This window comes from Crinia signifera, chromosome 1 (assembly GCF_055691185.1).
Source record: "Crinia signifera chromosome 1, ASM5569118v1, whole genome shotgun sequence".
NCBI classification, from domain to species: Eukaryota; Metazoa; Chordata; class Amphibia; order Anura; family Myobatrachidae; genus Crinia; species Crinia signifera.
In genome coordinates, this window is record NC_139217.1 from 445,111,516 (window position 1) to 445,125,847 (window position 14,332).

Genomic DNA, 14,332 nt, shown 5'->3' on the forward strand with positions numbered 1-14,332 from the left:
GTTGGTTTCCCATAGCAACATCCCATGTGAAATAAAACTCCCATCTTAGTAAACTTGTCCCTTTGTATCAAACTGGATAGGTGAAGTGTTCTATGTATACAGATAGCTGTACGCAGGATCATCAGCTCCCAGGCTGGCTACTGGCAGGGGTTAAGAATAGGAACCTAATTGTTATTTTTCTTTACTTTGCAACATTTCTATAGAAGAAGGGAGTAAAGAAAAAAAATCAGCAGCAATCTCCAGGTGGAGCACTTCTTCGCAGCCTAAAACTAAAAGGGGCTCCTGGTGGGGGATTGGCTCAGCCTGCAAGACAGCTATATGTGCAAAAGCCTAACATCCAGAGAGAGAGAGAGGGAGCATTGCTGGTGGGCAGCTCAGACTGAGGACCTGGGCGTCTAGCAATTTGTAGGATTCAGATCAGTGGAAAGGATCAGTGATCTCTCTCTCCGGAGCCGTCAGAGAGAACACCCGCCCCCCCTTCCTCCTCCCCAGGGACTCCCCCTTACTCCTGGGTTTCAGATGTCCACCGCTGCCTGACCCCTTGCAAGCAGGCTGCCCACTATAGACATCCCACCCCTGGGCTGCAATCACTGGCATTTACTCCGCAGCTCCACTCTCATCTCCAGGCTGACAATTAGCCCACTGAGGATTTCTCTGCAGCCTGGAACAGAGAGCAGAAGAAGGAGGGGGGTTAATACAGATTAGGACTTTTTTTTTTTTATGGGGTGGGGGGTGGGGGGGTGTGGGGTGTGCAGAACATGTCATTGTTTTCCAGGCACTGCTGCAGACTTGAACATGTTGGGAGAAGCTGCCGGGAAAGTGTGTGCATGAAGTAGGAGCAAGCCAGGACAGTGACCCACCAGCAGAAGCAGCAGAAGCATCTTCTCCTCCAGGAGGACCTCATCCACTACCCTACCAGGAGCATCAGAGGTCCACAGCCCGGGATGGTCTTCTAGTTATGCTGAGTTATGGATGTTAGTGCCATAGGAACCAGCTCTGTGGGTGCCTGAGCACCTCCAATACTTGCGCTATCACTATCCATGCCTAGTCCTTGATAAGTTGGTGTCCAGGACAGATCAGATAGTGGCCAGCAGTTCCCAGCTAACCCCAAACCGGATTTTATATTTCCATTATGTTTCTTTCCATGAGGCATTTTCTGAAGCCCTCAGCCTCAGTACAATGTGCAAATGGATACTGACACATGGTGCCCCAGGCTGGTCTCACCTGCCCCGCTCCTGGCCCTTCTTCTTCTTGGTCTACCTGTTGTCTATCAGCTGCAATGAGGTCGGGGGCACGGACCCTGGGCGCCCCCAGGAGCTCTCCTCCAACACATCTTCTGGGAGGCATGTGCGAAGTTACAACCACCTCCAAGGAGACGTGCGCTTCAGGAAACTCTTCTCCTTCCACAAATACTTCCTCAAGATCGATGACAATGGGAGAGTTAGTGGCACCAAGAAGGACGACTGCCCTTACAGTGAGTACCCCCCCCCCCCCCATCCTGCCATGATCATGGGGCTCCAGCAATGGGAGGGTGGGAGTGATGAAAGTGGGTTTAGAGTTTGTGCAACCTAGGGGGTGGTTAATGGACTGTGGCTGTTGTGGTGACACCAGGCTGCTGGGACTGAAAGGCACCTCAAGGGTCATAAACCAGGGGCATGCCAACATGTCAGCTCTGCTGGACATTGCAGTCTTGACGTTCACCAGCTGCTCTGGGACAAGTCCTAGCAGGGACATGATGAGCTGGTGGTGGAGGCACTCCACCACAGCTAGATGAGATTCATGTTGTCTGTATACTAAACTATACCGGGCAGGAGGTTGGTACAGTGGTTAATATTTCTGTCTCACAACACCGTTGCGTCCATTTCAACTAGGGTCCTGTCTGTGTGGAGTTTGTATGTTCTCTCCATATCTGTGTGTGTTTTAATAAGGGTTGCTGTGTTTTTTTTTCTTAGGCTTCGTAGACTCACTGGCTTCAGAAGAGAATGTCTGTTTAGTAGGAAATATAGATTGTAAGCTACCCTGGGGCAGATGTGATGTTCTGTGTGACCCAGGTATCCTGTATCCAGCGTTTCAATGCTTTATTGCAACAGTCTCTATAGTAAAAAAACATTGTAAGTGCGGTACTGACAGTGGCTCATTTGAGCAACATTATATAGATCCCCAGTGAGTGTAATGTTATTCCAGGAAAAGGTCATATTAAAGTTTTGTTTATGCTTAAAGTAATGGTTTGTGGTCATTGAGCTGTCTGATCTCCTTACAGGAGGTTTACATGACCACGAAACCTAAGATAATCATTAAATTATGCAGTCTGTTGAGTCATGCTATAAAAATATGACTGTAGTTTATATATATACACACATATATATATATATATATATATATATATATATGTGTGTGTGTGTGTGTGTGTGTGTGTGTGTGTGTGTGTACAGTGTATAGATACATTATTGAGCCTTGTGGGATGATGATACTGTATTACTGTATACTGGATTTTTTTAAATAATTGTAGTGTGTGAGTTCTGTACCAGGTCTCTGCATGGGGACCTTAGTACTGCCATAGAATTCTCAGTCCGCTGTAGAACTGTTCACTGCACCATTGATTGCCTGATGAGCTGGACCCTCGTCAGCCTTCTGTCCCTCCTGCAGTGGTGACTCCTGTTTTGTCACTGAAGTCACAAGTGAAACAGCTTTGGGCTGGACCAGTTGTAAATAACCATGATGTGTCAAAACTAGCACATTTCATTTCCTACAGTAAAATCTTAGGTTTGGTTAATGGGATTAGCATCGTCATTACATATAATGAACTTGTCACCTGTGGACCAAAGCTGTTCTGGAACATGGGGAAGGTTTTCGTTCTACCAGCCGTTGGTGACCTACCTCTGCCCTTGTGTACAACTGTCACGTGACGGAAATAATTGTGCTCAGCAGGGTAGAATTTTTATTGTATAGTATTGGATTGGGTATTGGATCATAGGGTTGATAACACTAAGGTAGACATGCATTGTGTTGACCATTGAAGGTCGACATGAGCCAATGTTGACACATGGTAAGGTTGACATGGGTCTAGGTCGACATGTCATTAGGTCAACATGAGCTAGGTCAACAGTCAAAAGGTCGACATGGGGTTTTTCATGACTATTAGGTCCCGAATGTTGACACCGTCGACATGGACACCGTATCAGTGCGCCGCGTCCGCTCGCCATGCTTTGGGCACGGTGCCTCGCTGTGCTCGGCACACTATTTTATTCTCCATCTAGTGGATGGTAGGGCATGAAATATGTCGGCACGTGTCGGCTCAAAAAAAACCCCAAGTCAACCTTTTGACTATCAACCTAGCCCATGTCAACCTAATGATTGTGTCGACCTAATGACATGTCAACCTATGCCTATGTCGACCTTCCCATGTGTCAACCTTGGCTCATATCGACTTTTAGTGGTTGACTCAATGCATGTAGATCTTAGTGCTGTCGATCCTAACAATTGTATATAGTTGTATATAGTTCTATGTCCGTCACTGTAGCAGTGTCTCCTGTATACTGTAGTTCTATGTCTGTCACTGTAGCACTGTCTGCTGTATAAAGAGTCCTATGACTGCTGTCACTGTAGCCCCCGGTCTGCTGCATAGAGTCCTATGTCCTATCACTGTAGCACTGTCTGCTGTAATAAGTCCCAGCCAGGATTTGCCTCTGAGGATCATCCGGTCCCTTTTGCAATCCATTTCACTTTCAAAAGTTGATGTTTAACTGTTCTGTTTGGTCCTAAATAACCACATAAAAAACAAACACGATTATAGAGATCTGAAGAAGTAAATGTTCCTAGCGTGAGAATAATTACCCTTTATTATTTAAGGAGTGTATAAGAGCTTTAAAGGGAAGGAAGAAAAAGTGGATTTTTGCCTAAAAGCAGCCTTCTGGTTGTGATTAGGGCAGCGAGCATGGGTAAGGGTCATATACTGTATTATGTACAAACGCTAGACAATAACAATAATGACTGCATCTCTCTTTCCTTGCCTTGTTTGGATACATTCAAAATGTTTGCTGAAATGCAATCACAACTTACATTCATATGCTGATTATAGACGGAATGTCTGTCTCTGTAGCACTGATTGTATACCCACTGCGTTATATGGGTCTCAGAACTCTGGGGACCCGGGAATGTCACATTCATTATAGTCTCCGGTTATAATACCTGCAGTGTTGTTTTAAATGTATGTTTTCTGTGTGTGTGCAGGTTCCACATTCATAAGGGAGCCATAAATCTAGAACCATACAAAACCCTCATGGTTGTCTGCTATAGTGTGAGTGACCTAATGGGTTTAACCTCAGTGGCGAAGCATGTGTCCAATATACAACAGGAGATTTCTGCTTGGGGTCTAGTTCAGGGTTGGAAATACTTTTTACTGACGCAAGAATTACTGACGACTAACGTGCTGTATAAAGGGGAATATTCTGGTTCACTCGCAAAGGCAAATTCACTCTCTAACGGACAAAACCATATGCACTGCAGGTGGGGCAGATGTAACATGTGCAGAGAGAGTTAGATTTGGGTGGGGGGTGTACTGCAAACTGAAATCTATATTGCAGTGTAAAAATAAAGCAGCCTGCACAGAAACAAAATAACTCACCCAAATCTAACTCTAATCTCTGCACATGTTACATCTGCCCCCCCCCCCCTGTACACATGGTTTTGCCCATCTATGAGTGAATTTGCATTTGCGAGTGAACCAGAATAACCCCCAAAAGTGTCTACAGCAGGAAGTAGCCATAACTACTGTATTATAATATAATGGAACTTAATACGTTTAAGTCAATGGTTTTCAACTCTATCTACTCTCAGGATCATTCCGGCGCACTATTATAACCTAACTCTATGTCCACTTGGATTGTAAAGTATGAACCAAGTCGACCTAATATGGTCTTCCATTAGAAATTGTGGGGCCCGGGACTAACAAAATAGGCAGGGCCCCCCTTCCCTTCTCGTACACCTGGAATGGCTGTTGAGACCTCTGGCGTCTGCAGCACTGACCGCACTGCCCGTCCTCTACATTGCTTCAAGGGAGATGTGAACTTTGTTTACGACAAATTCTACTCTAGAAACTCTAGTCCTGGGCCCCTTTCTCTCTGGCCCGGGACTGGATTCCCCGCAGCTCCCTCTTGATGGCTGCCCTGCTAATTACTGTAAGTCAATTCACCCGGCTCATCCTGAATACAAGTATTTGTGTGTCATCCCTGTACATGCTTGGTCTGGCCATAGCCCTATGGATTCCTATATGTTGATGTTAGGATGCTATATTCTGCTGGGTCTGCTTCGTTCGGTTGATTGTGTCTAGGTGGACCCCAAAAGGTCAACATGGGAAAAGGTAGACATTGGTCTGGCAGTCGATTCGTAACATCTACTACTATTTCATTCAATTATTCATTATACCTGTGAACTGTCCTACAACTAGCCTGACATGAGGTCTGTTGTCAGTTTCCTACATTTGGAAATTACTCTCTTCCTGATGTTTCCTAGAAAAAGTCCATAAATCCTCTTAGAAGGTAAATGACTGTAAGCGGCAGGAAGTAACTTGTTTACTTGTTAACTGTTGTGTATAAGGCCTGTGCTCTCCGTGGTGTTTACAGGCATAGTCCCTCTAGGTCTGTTTTGCAGTACGATTAAAGGCCCATACACACTGGGCGACTTTGAGCTGAAAGTCGCTCAAAACACCCAGTTTGAGCGGCTTTCTGCTGAAAGCCGCCCAGTGTGTATGCCCCGGCGATGAGCGGTGAGAGCTGCTGCGCGCTCCCGCAACATCGCCGGGAAAGCCGCTCATCTGCTGGTAATACGCTATGCAAAGCCGTCCTCCCCCCTCCATCGGCGCCGTGCAGGGGGAAAGCCGCTCAGTGTGTATGCACTGAGCGGCTTTCCCCGCAGCGATGATTGGCATCATCGCTGTCCATACACGCTGGGCATAGTCGCCCAGTGTGTATGGACCTTAAGAAGATTAGTTGCTCATTTTAATATATTGGGGCCGATGTATGAAGCAGTGATAAGGGAGGAGTGAGCCAGAGGAGAAGTGGCCCATGGCAACCAATCAGATGCTCTGTATAATTTAATATTATGCAAATTGTAGATGTTACTTCAGTGCTGATTGGTTGCCATGGGCCACTTATCCTCTTGCTCACTTCTCCGGTATCTTCGCTTCATACATCTGCCCCATTATAACTAAAAGGTACCTACAATTATAAACAGACTTGTGTCTTCATTGTATGGCTATATGCCATGAGGCGGGATGCTCTCATTAGGTGGACGGTATTAGGTAGGCAGTCAAAAGGTCGACCGCTATTGGTCGACAGTCAAAAAGCTCAACATGTGAACATGTCAACTACTTTGACTTGGAAAGGTAGACACATGGCGCAGCGAGCCATGTGAGGGGACGCGATACACTTATATGGTGTCCATATCAACCTATGTCGACATAGAAACAAACAAAATTATAACCTCATGTCGACCTTTTTCCATCTCGACCTTTTGACCTTGTCGACCAATAGAGGTCGACCCTTTCACTGTCTACCTAGACAATGTCGACCTAACAACCCATACCCTATGAGGCCTCAGGCCAGGTATACATGGGTGCCTATTAGATGTAATATAGCATATGTAATGTGACAAGGAAGCACCAACACCAAATAAGATGAAGTCTTGGTCTTTATTTTGTAGCAGGTACACAGCTTACCAGGTGGGCGGGTATTCCACCAACAAGAGCAATGACCCTCTGCCCTGGAAACACTTATATCAGTAGAGCACAGGTGCTGCTAATCAGCCCAGCCATGATCACATCAGTTTCACAGCTGCTGCTGCTGCTGCTACTGCTCCAAAACCTGGACCGGATCCTCCACATTATCTTCACGTGGAGGTATGCCGTCCCTGCCACAATATACTATTTGTAATATTCTTGCATATTCTTGCATAATCTTTTGTTATCTCCATAGACCTCACACAGGTTGTTTTCTAGGCAGTTTTGTGTTTTTTTAGTTCCTTATTTCTGAAACAAGAAACAGAAACCTCCTGTCTAGATTTTAATGCGAATCACATTATTGATTGTTTTCTTTCTCCTCTGTTGTTTGTTTCTCTGTTAAAGGAGAACAATAAAAATGGGTTGAAAGTAACAATGTATTGGTTTCCTAAAGTTATAATGTGGTGTTGTTTTGTAGCCGCTGCGCGTTACTGTGATGCCTCATGTTTATAATTGTACTGCGGTACTGTATGTGCAGCATTTTCTTACTCTTTAATCAAGTTAATAAAGCCACATTGCTTTGATGTTGTCGCTGTCGTGCTACCGTTCCCCATTTGTTAATCCCTGCAGATCGTTCTGCAGCCAGACAGCCAGTGTAGTTATTATTACACCTCTTGTTTGCTGTGTCTCAGCATCACACGATTGCCCTTTGATAGGTTAACAGCTCACTACAAGTTCCTCACTTTTAAGTCTTGTACAGACAATGGGTGTATCCCATCTCTCAAGATCATCCTTTACTTTAATCCTTATGGTTTTCTTATTTTTACGCTACACATTTTTGTTTACATAATTATCTTGTTTCCTTAACGCTTCAAAAATAATGATTTAGATGTGTATTCTTTAAATGGCAATGATCAGCCAGTAAGGTACTTCCGATAGATAATAGTACGATCTGTTGTGTTCTGCCCTTATTCTATTACACAGCGATAGTCGTTTGTAGTTTGTCTGTTTAGTGATCATTTTGGGGCAGTATTTGTGGCCAGAATTTGTGGCCTGCATAAAAAATCGGCCATTTAAATCTCGCCTAATATCATATGTGCGACAGTACCGATGGTGTAATGGTTAGCATTACTGCCTCACAACACTAACCCCCTGGTTCGATTCCCACCATGGCCCTAACTGTGTGGAGTTTATATATTCTCCCCATGCTTCAGTGGGTTTCCTTCGGGTTCTCCTGTTTCCTCCCACAGTCCAAAAATATACTGGTAGGTTAATTGGCTCCCAACAAATTAACCCTAGAATGTTTGTGTGTGCATGTATATGTGGTAGGGAATATAGATTGTAAGCTCCACTGGGGCAGGGACTGATGTGAATGTTCAACTATACTCTGTAAAGCGCTGCGGAATCTGTGTGCGCTATATAAGAAACTGTTAATAAGTAAATAAATAATAATTACAACCAAACTGTTCTACACATTTTTCATTACCATTTGACCACTAGATGGCATTGGATAAACTGTACCCCTGTGGTAAATTACATCAGAGAAAAATGAATAAGTCATCATCTGGACTCTCAAATGCATACCTGTGAAGTTATTCAGACTTGAATGATATTCATTACAGTAATTGTGTATAAACAACTTCATGGTAATCGGCGACAAGAAATCAATGTTGAAAAGTTTTAAGATCAAAGCAAACTTTAGATTGTCAGCTGAATGAGTTTGTTTTGTTTTTTTGTTATGTTTTTAATGCTTATGTTCAAATCTACTGATCCATTGTGATTTGTCTTTAACGAACATCTGAGTTAAAATAAAACTTTAATACGAGTCTTAATTTCCCATTCGGCTGGGCAGCCAGACCTCTGTGCCATTATGTGCAGCTGGATTCCCGCTGCACTAGTTCATGGTGTTATGAAGATATTATCTAAATGTTGCCTAATTACATGGGAACGGAGATCTTGGCATGCCTAGGGCTACAGTCCTCCCACCAAATGCTAAATTGCAGCCAATTAGAATGTTTAAACTGTAGTAAATGCTAGATATTTTTGATCCTAAACCCACACCTGATATTCTGCTTTTATGACCTCCTAAATAAAATAAAAAATCTTGCTGGAAGCCTGTAAGAACATCTGTCCTAGTCCTATAGATGTGACGGGGACTCGTTTTTTTTTTTTAATAAATAGCACAGAGTGTGATATGCTGAGTAACCGCAGAAAAGCCCAGGAATGGCGGCCTGCCACCCTATCTCCATCGCTCAATCACATGATCACTCTATAAATATTAGAATGGGGGGGGGGGGGGATAATACAAGCTGTTCATAATATAAATAGCAGCAGTATTTTAATGGTGTGCCCTTTTGCCAGTTCTAAATAAATGTTTAGATTAGTGGTTATCTTCTTGCAGTTCGCTGTTTCAAAAATAAACACATACCTGCTAGACGTTATACAGTCTGTCTGACGGATTATGTGTGCAGCTCTCAGAAGTTGATTGGGCGTATGTGTGTGTGTGTGTGTGTGTGTAAGCTACTCCAGAACATGGGGGGTTATTCTATTCCATTCGTATCCCCCGTGCGGTCGATGGTGTGCATCTGCGCAGACGCATTTCTGCGTATGTGCAGACACAGGGTGCGTGAACCCATTTCGAACAGTCTGTTGGTCGGTGCACGCACCCAGGACAGCGGGGGGGGGGGGGGTGGCGGAGATGGGAGTCGGCGTCAGGCAGCCCCATTAGCATATGGGAACTCCCAGTGTTTCATGGGCATTCCCAGGGGTATTGATATGAAATCCCGGTGTTCAAAATCCCGACTGCCAAAATCCCGACAAGGGGAGGGACATGGATCACCCCCCCCTTGTGGGCTCGCTGCGCTCGCCACGCAGTGGGCCCGGTGCCTTGCTACGCTCGGCACACTAATTTATTGTCCCTCTATGGGTGTTGTGGACAACCACAGAGGGAGAAATTGCCGGGATTTTGGCGGTCGGGATTCCGGCATCGGGATTTTGAATGCCGGGATTATAACTGGCCATTGTCATGCTAATGAGGCTGTGGCGCGGGTGCGGGGGGCAGGCAGCTGACATTAGCAGATGTCACTTTTATATGCATGCACCTTCCATATCTTTCAATGATAGGCGACCATTGAAAGATGTGGGAGGTTCCCTCTGCCCTGCGAATGGATGTTTATGTTAAACATCCATTCGCAGCCTGTGTGTGGAAACACATGGTGCGAGGGGGGAAGGGGGCCCGGCATTCACTGGCGGGGTTTGGTGGACTCGCAAGGCTGCAAATCACCCAGAATAACCCCATGGTTCATGGCTAGCCACGTTTTGCTTTTTAGCACTCCTATGGCCCGATTACGGCTCGCTCAGAGTGCAGCGAGTTCCCAGCCCATCCAGACATCGATTAACACACGCACACGCACAGTACGCTGTGCACAGGGTCCCCTAGCATAAGGACCGTACAAAGTGTAGCCTGCGCTGGCCGTACACCAGGTGACTGGGTGTGCCCACAAAAAGCGTAAAAAAACCTGTTTGGGGTGGGCGCATGTTTTTGGTGCCCGACACAAAAACGCGTCCATACAAGAAGCTGCCGCGTGACCCCTGGGTCGCGTGGTGGCTGCAAGCGCCGGGCAGATGAAGAGAAATCCTTTGATGGTAAGTAACCATAGAAAGATTTCTCCTCTGTGCGGCCGCGTGCAAACGGATGTGTATGCGTTCACATCATTTGCAGCCCTGCACATGCGCTCAGCCACCACGCCTAGGGGGAGGGGCTAACCTGCTCGCTGCGCTCAGAAGAACACACGCATCCTAGCGAGTAGGTCTGAATTGGGCCCCTAATTCTGCTGTTGGAGAAAGACGTATCTGTAATATCTGTATTCCTGATGCAGGCGATTGCACAATATGAAGTTTACAGTTGCAAAGATTGGCTTAGACTAGTCCATTAGTTCCACCAACAGGTCATGTTTTCAGGATTCCTATCTGTAGAAACAGCTGGATTAATTAGTGACTCAGCAAAATTGTTTAACTTACTTGTGCGTGATTAGAGAAATCTAGTGAACATGACCTTGGGTGCATGAGATCCGCTGGCTTAATCTAGGTACGCACAGAACTATGGGTGAGATTTAATAGGGTGAGAGATTTGGTAAGAAATCTCCAGGTTTTTTTTTAAGCGGCAATCATTTATACTGCAAAAAATAAACTCTTTTAGCAGTGTAAATGATTGCCGCTTTAAAAAACTGGAAAAAAAATGGGAAAAACTCATGTCGATCTTATCCATGCCGATCTTTTGCCTGTGTTGACCATATGACAATGTGGACTGAATGCATGTCAATCTTTTTCATGTGTCAACCTTCTGTCTGTCGACCAATAATGGTCGTCCTTTTCACTACCAGGGCAGGTTGGTCCTGCCCCAGAGGTACTCACCACAGAAGGGACAGCCGCTGCCTTCTGCAGCAGCCCCTGCTCCCCTGGGGCTGCTGCTGGCGGCTTCGGCTGTTTAATGCCACTTGGAAAAGTTTGGCGTCACTTGGGGGGGCTCCAGAGCTCCAAGTTGTTCGGGTAATTAGCGACCGGGGGGGGGGGGGGGGGCAGCTACAGGGGGGGGATGTGGTGGTGCACCAGTGGTTCGCACCCTTTATTTACAGTGGCTCCCGTTGATCATGCAGTTGACGTACAGTCAACATTCAGCTGCATGAACAGACGACGGGACAAAAAGCTCAAATTGCAAAGCAAATCACTTGCCATGCTTCTGTGCAATATCTACCTGTGTAAACAGAGCTAATAAGCAAACAAAATGCAATCAGGAATGAATTGGGACCAAAGCACTGACAATCAGTACTTTGCCCATTACATTGCAGATCCTTTGGGATTTGAATAAGCCCCATTGTTACAATATTTATCTTATTGGTGTCCATTAGAAACAGCATCCACAGTCTAGTTCTGGATGGCCGCAGTCTCTTTTATGTGATCACATTAGCAAAAATGGATACACATGCTAAGGAGATTCGTGTTTTTATTTAATTGGTAATAACATTAGCACATTCCATCGATTCGTTTATGTTATGTGCTATCAATGCCTGTCACTGGGATTATCTCCATATACTGTAGTGTAAATTCGGAGGTGCCAGTTTGGCATAAATGTTTAGGGTACGGGGATTAAGCACTGATTATGTATGTGCTTAACTCTGGACAACTATAGTATAACAGGATTTGCTGTTCTTGGAAATCTGCCCAACAATGTCTCACTACACCAGCTGCTGTCATATTAAGGAAGATATAGTGAAGCTGCGGTAAGCCCAATGCAGTCACCCATGTACCACGACATTCATGATTCAATGCAAGCTCAATTAGTCGATAAATGTAAACCTGAAATGCTGTCCTGTCTGTGATGGAAGTCTATGTTCACTACAAACACTAGCGGTAAAGAAACTGTTCGTTTTTAAAAAATGGATGTTCTAAACCGGGTGTAGGCAGCGTGTCGCGCTGCTGCTGCTAATGTGGAACTACACATCCCAGCATGCTTTGCCAGTTTTACTGTTAGGGCATGCTAAATAGCGGCAGGGCATGCTGGGATGTCTAGTTCTGCAGCAACTGACTTGTCATATCCCCTGGTTTAGATGGAAAGAGCATGCAAGCTGGGAACTGTAAAATCACAATGGTAAATTGCATCTTTACTTTGCAGACACCATGGGGGAAATTTACTAAAGGAAATTTGTAAAAAAAAATAGGTGTGTTTGTATCCAGAAATACATTTATTTTTGACATTTCCTATCCCGAAAATACGGCAATTCGTATTCGTATTGATGTTCTATCAATACGAATACGAATTGCCGTATTTTCGGGATAGGAAATGTCAAAAATAAGTGTATTTCTGGATACAAATACACCTATTTTTTACAAATTTCCTTTAGTAAATTCCACCCCATATATAGTACGCTTCCCATCATTTGATGGTTGTAATGTCAACAACCACAGAATGTTGACATGTTCACAATGTCAACATTGGGAATGTTGACATCTAAAATCATGACATTATCAGAATGTTGACAGGAAGGTTAGGCTGCAGGGGGAGGTTAAGGTTAGGTTGCAGGGGGACGTTAGGGTTAGGCTGCATGGGGAGGTTAAGGTTAGGTTGCAGGGGGAGGTTAGGGTTAGGCTGCAGGGGGAGGTTAGGGTTAGGTTGCAGGGAGAGGTTAGGGTTAGGTTGCAGGGGGAGGTTAGGGTTAGGCTGCAGGGGGAGGTTAGGGTTAGGCTGCAGGGAGAGGTTAGGGTTAGGCTGCAGGGGGAGGTTAGGGTTAGGCTGCAGGGGGAGGTTAGGGTTAGGCTGCAGGGAGAGGTTAGGGTTAGGCTGCAGGGGGAGGTTAGGGTTAGGCTGCAGGGGGAGGTTAGGGTTAGGCTGCAGGGGGAGGTTAGGGTTAGGCTGCAGGGAGAGGTTAGGGTTAGGCTGCAGGGGGAGGTTAGGGTTAGGCTGCAGGGGGAGGTTAGGTTAGGCTGTAGGGAGAGGTTAGGGTTAGGCTGCAGGGGGAGGTTAGTGTTAGGCTGCAGGGGGAGTTTAGGGTTAGGCTGCAGGGGGAGGTTAGGGTTAGCCTGCAGGGGGAGGTTAGGGTTAGGCTGCAGGGGGAGGTTAGGGTTAGGCTGCAGGGAGAGGTTAGGGTTAGGCTGCAGAGGGAGGTTAGGGTAAGACTGCAGGGGTAGGTTAGGGTTAGGCTGCAGGGAGAGGTTAGGGTTGGGCTGCAGGGGGAGGTTAGGGTTAGGCTGCAGGGGGAGGTTAGGGTTAGGCTGCAGGGGGAGGTTAGGGTTAGGTTGCAGGGAGAGGTTAGGGTTAGGCTGCAGTGGGAGGTTAGGGTTAGGTTGCAGGGAGAGGTTAGGGTTGGGCTGCAGGCTGATTGAGCCCAGACGTCACAGACACTCCCTGACAACACCTGGGCACATCTATGGTTTCCTGGACACTCCAGCAGCAGCCTGGCTTGTGATCAAAAAAATTCAGATTTTTGTTGCTCTTTGGAGTCACGCATGTGTACTGTGATTCTCAAGCATGCGCAGTCATCCGATGATTGGTCGCCGTGCAAATTCGTACAACAGATTTCATTTTATTTGTTTATTTTTATCAATAAACAAAATTCAAAGTGAAAGAACAGAAGAGAATTAAAAATGAAATCAGGTTTTCGGTGTGACCACCCTTTGCCTTCAAAACAGCTGGAGTTGGTCACCTGGTTACATCATTGAAATTGTTTAGTCTGTGTAGTAAAATTGGCATCAGTTCAAAAAAGCTGCCTTTAGTTTCAGCGTTGTATACTTGGTGAGTTTTTCACAGGTTGCACCTTCTCCGATTGTAAGATTAAAGTAGTTTAAATTGACGCCAAGCCTTGGCGGTGCATCCCACCAATTACTGAATTGATTCTAATAACATGTACTAATATATGCAATTATTATCGCAATGGACAACGCTCCCTATAAGAGCTTTCATTTGCGATGGCCATCCTGAGTTTCAGTCTCGGGAGTCCCTCGCCACATACGCAGGGTTATAAAGCGGCAGTGGCGGAACGTGCTGGGAGGGATCCTGTTGTATCCCTCTTCAGCACAGAGTTGGAAAGAAGCCCATTTAATTCTATATTGTAATGTCAGCTT

At 45.6% G+C, this 14,332-nt stretch overlaps 1 protein-coding gene across 1 annotated transcript in view; it reads left to right on the forward strand.

Moving 5' to 3' along the window:
• Positions 1-768: 768 nt before the first annotated feature.
• Positions 769-14,332, forward strand: part of FGF10 (fibroblast growth factor 10) — a 93,838-nt gene continuing 80,274 nt past the window's right edge. Inside the window, exon 1 of the mRNA XM_083153950.1 lies at positions 769-1,474. Within this exon, the coding sequence (XP_083010076.1) occupies positions 1,180-1,474 (295 nt within the window). The 5' untranslated portion in view covers positions 769-1,179. The remainder of the gene's footprint in view (positions 1,475-14,332) is intronic.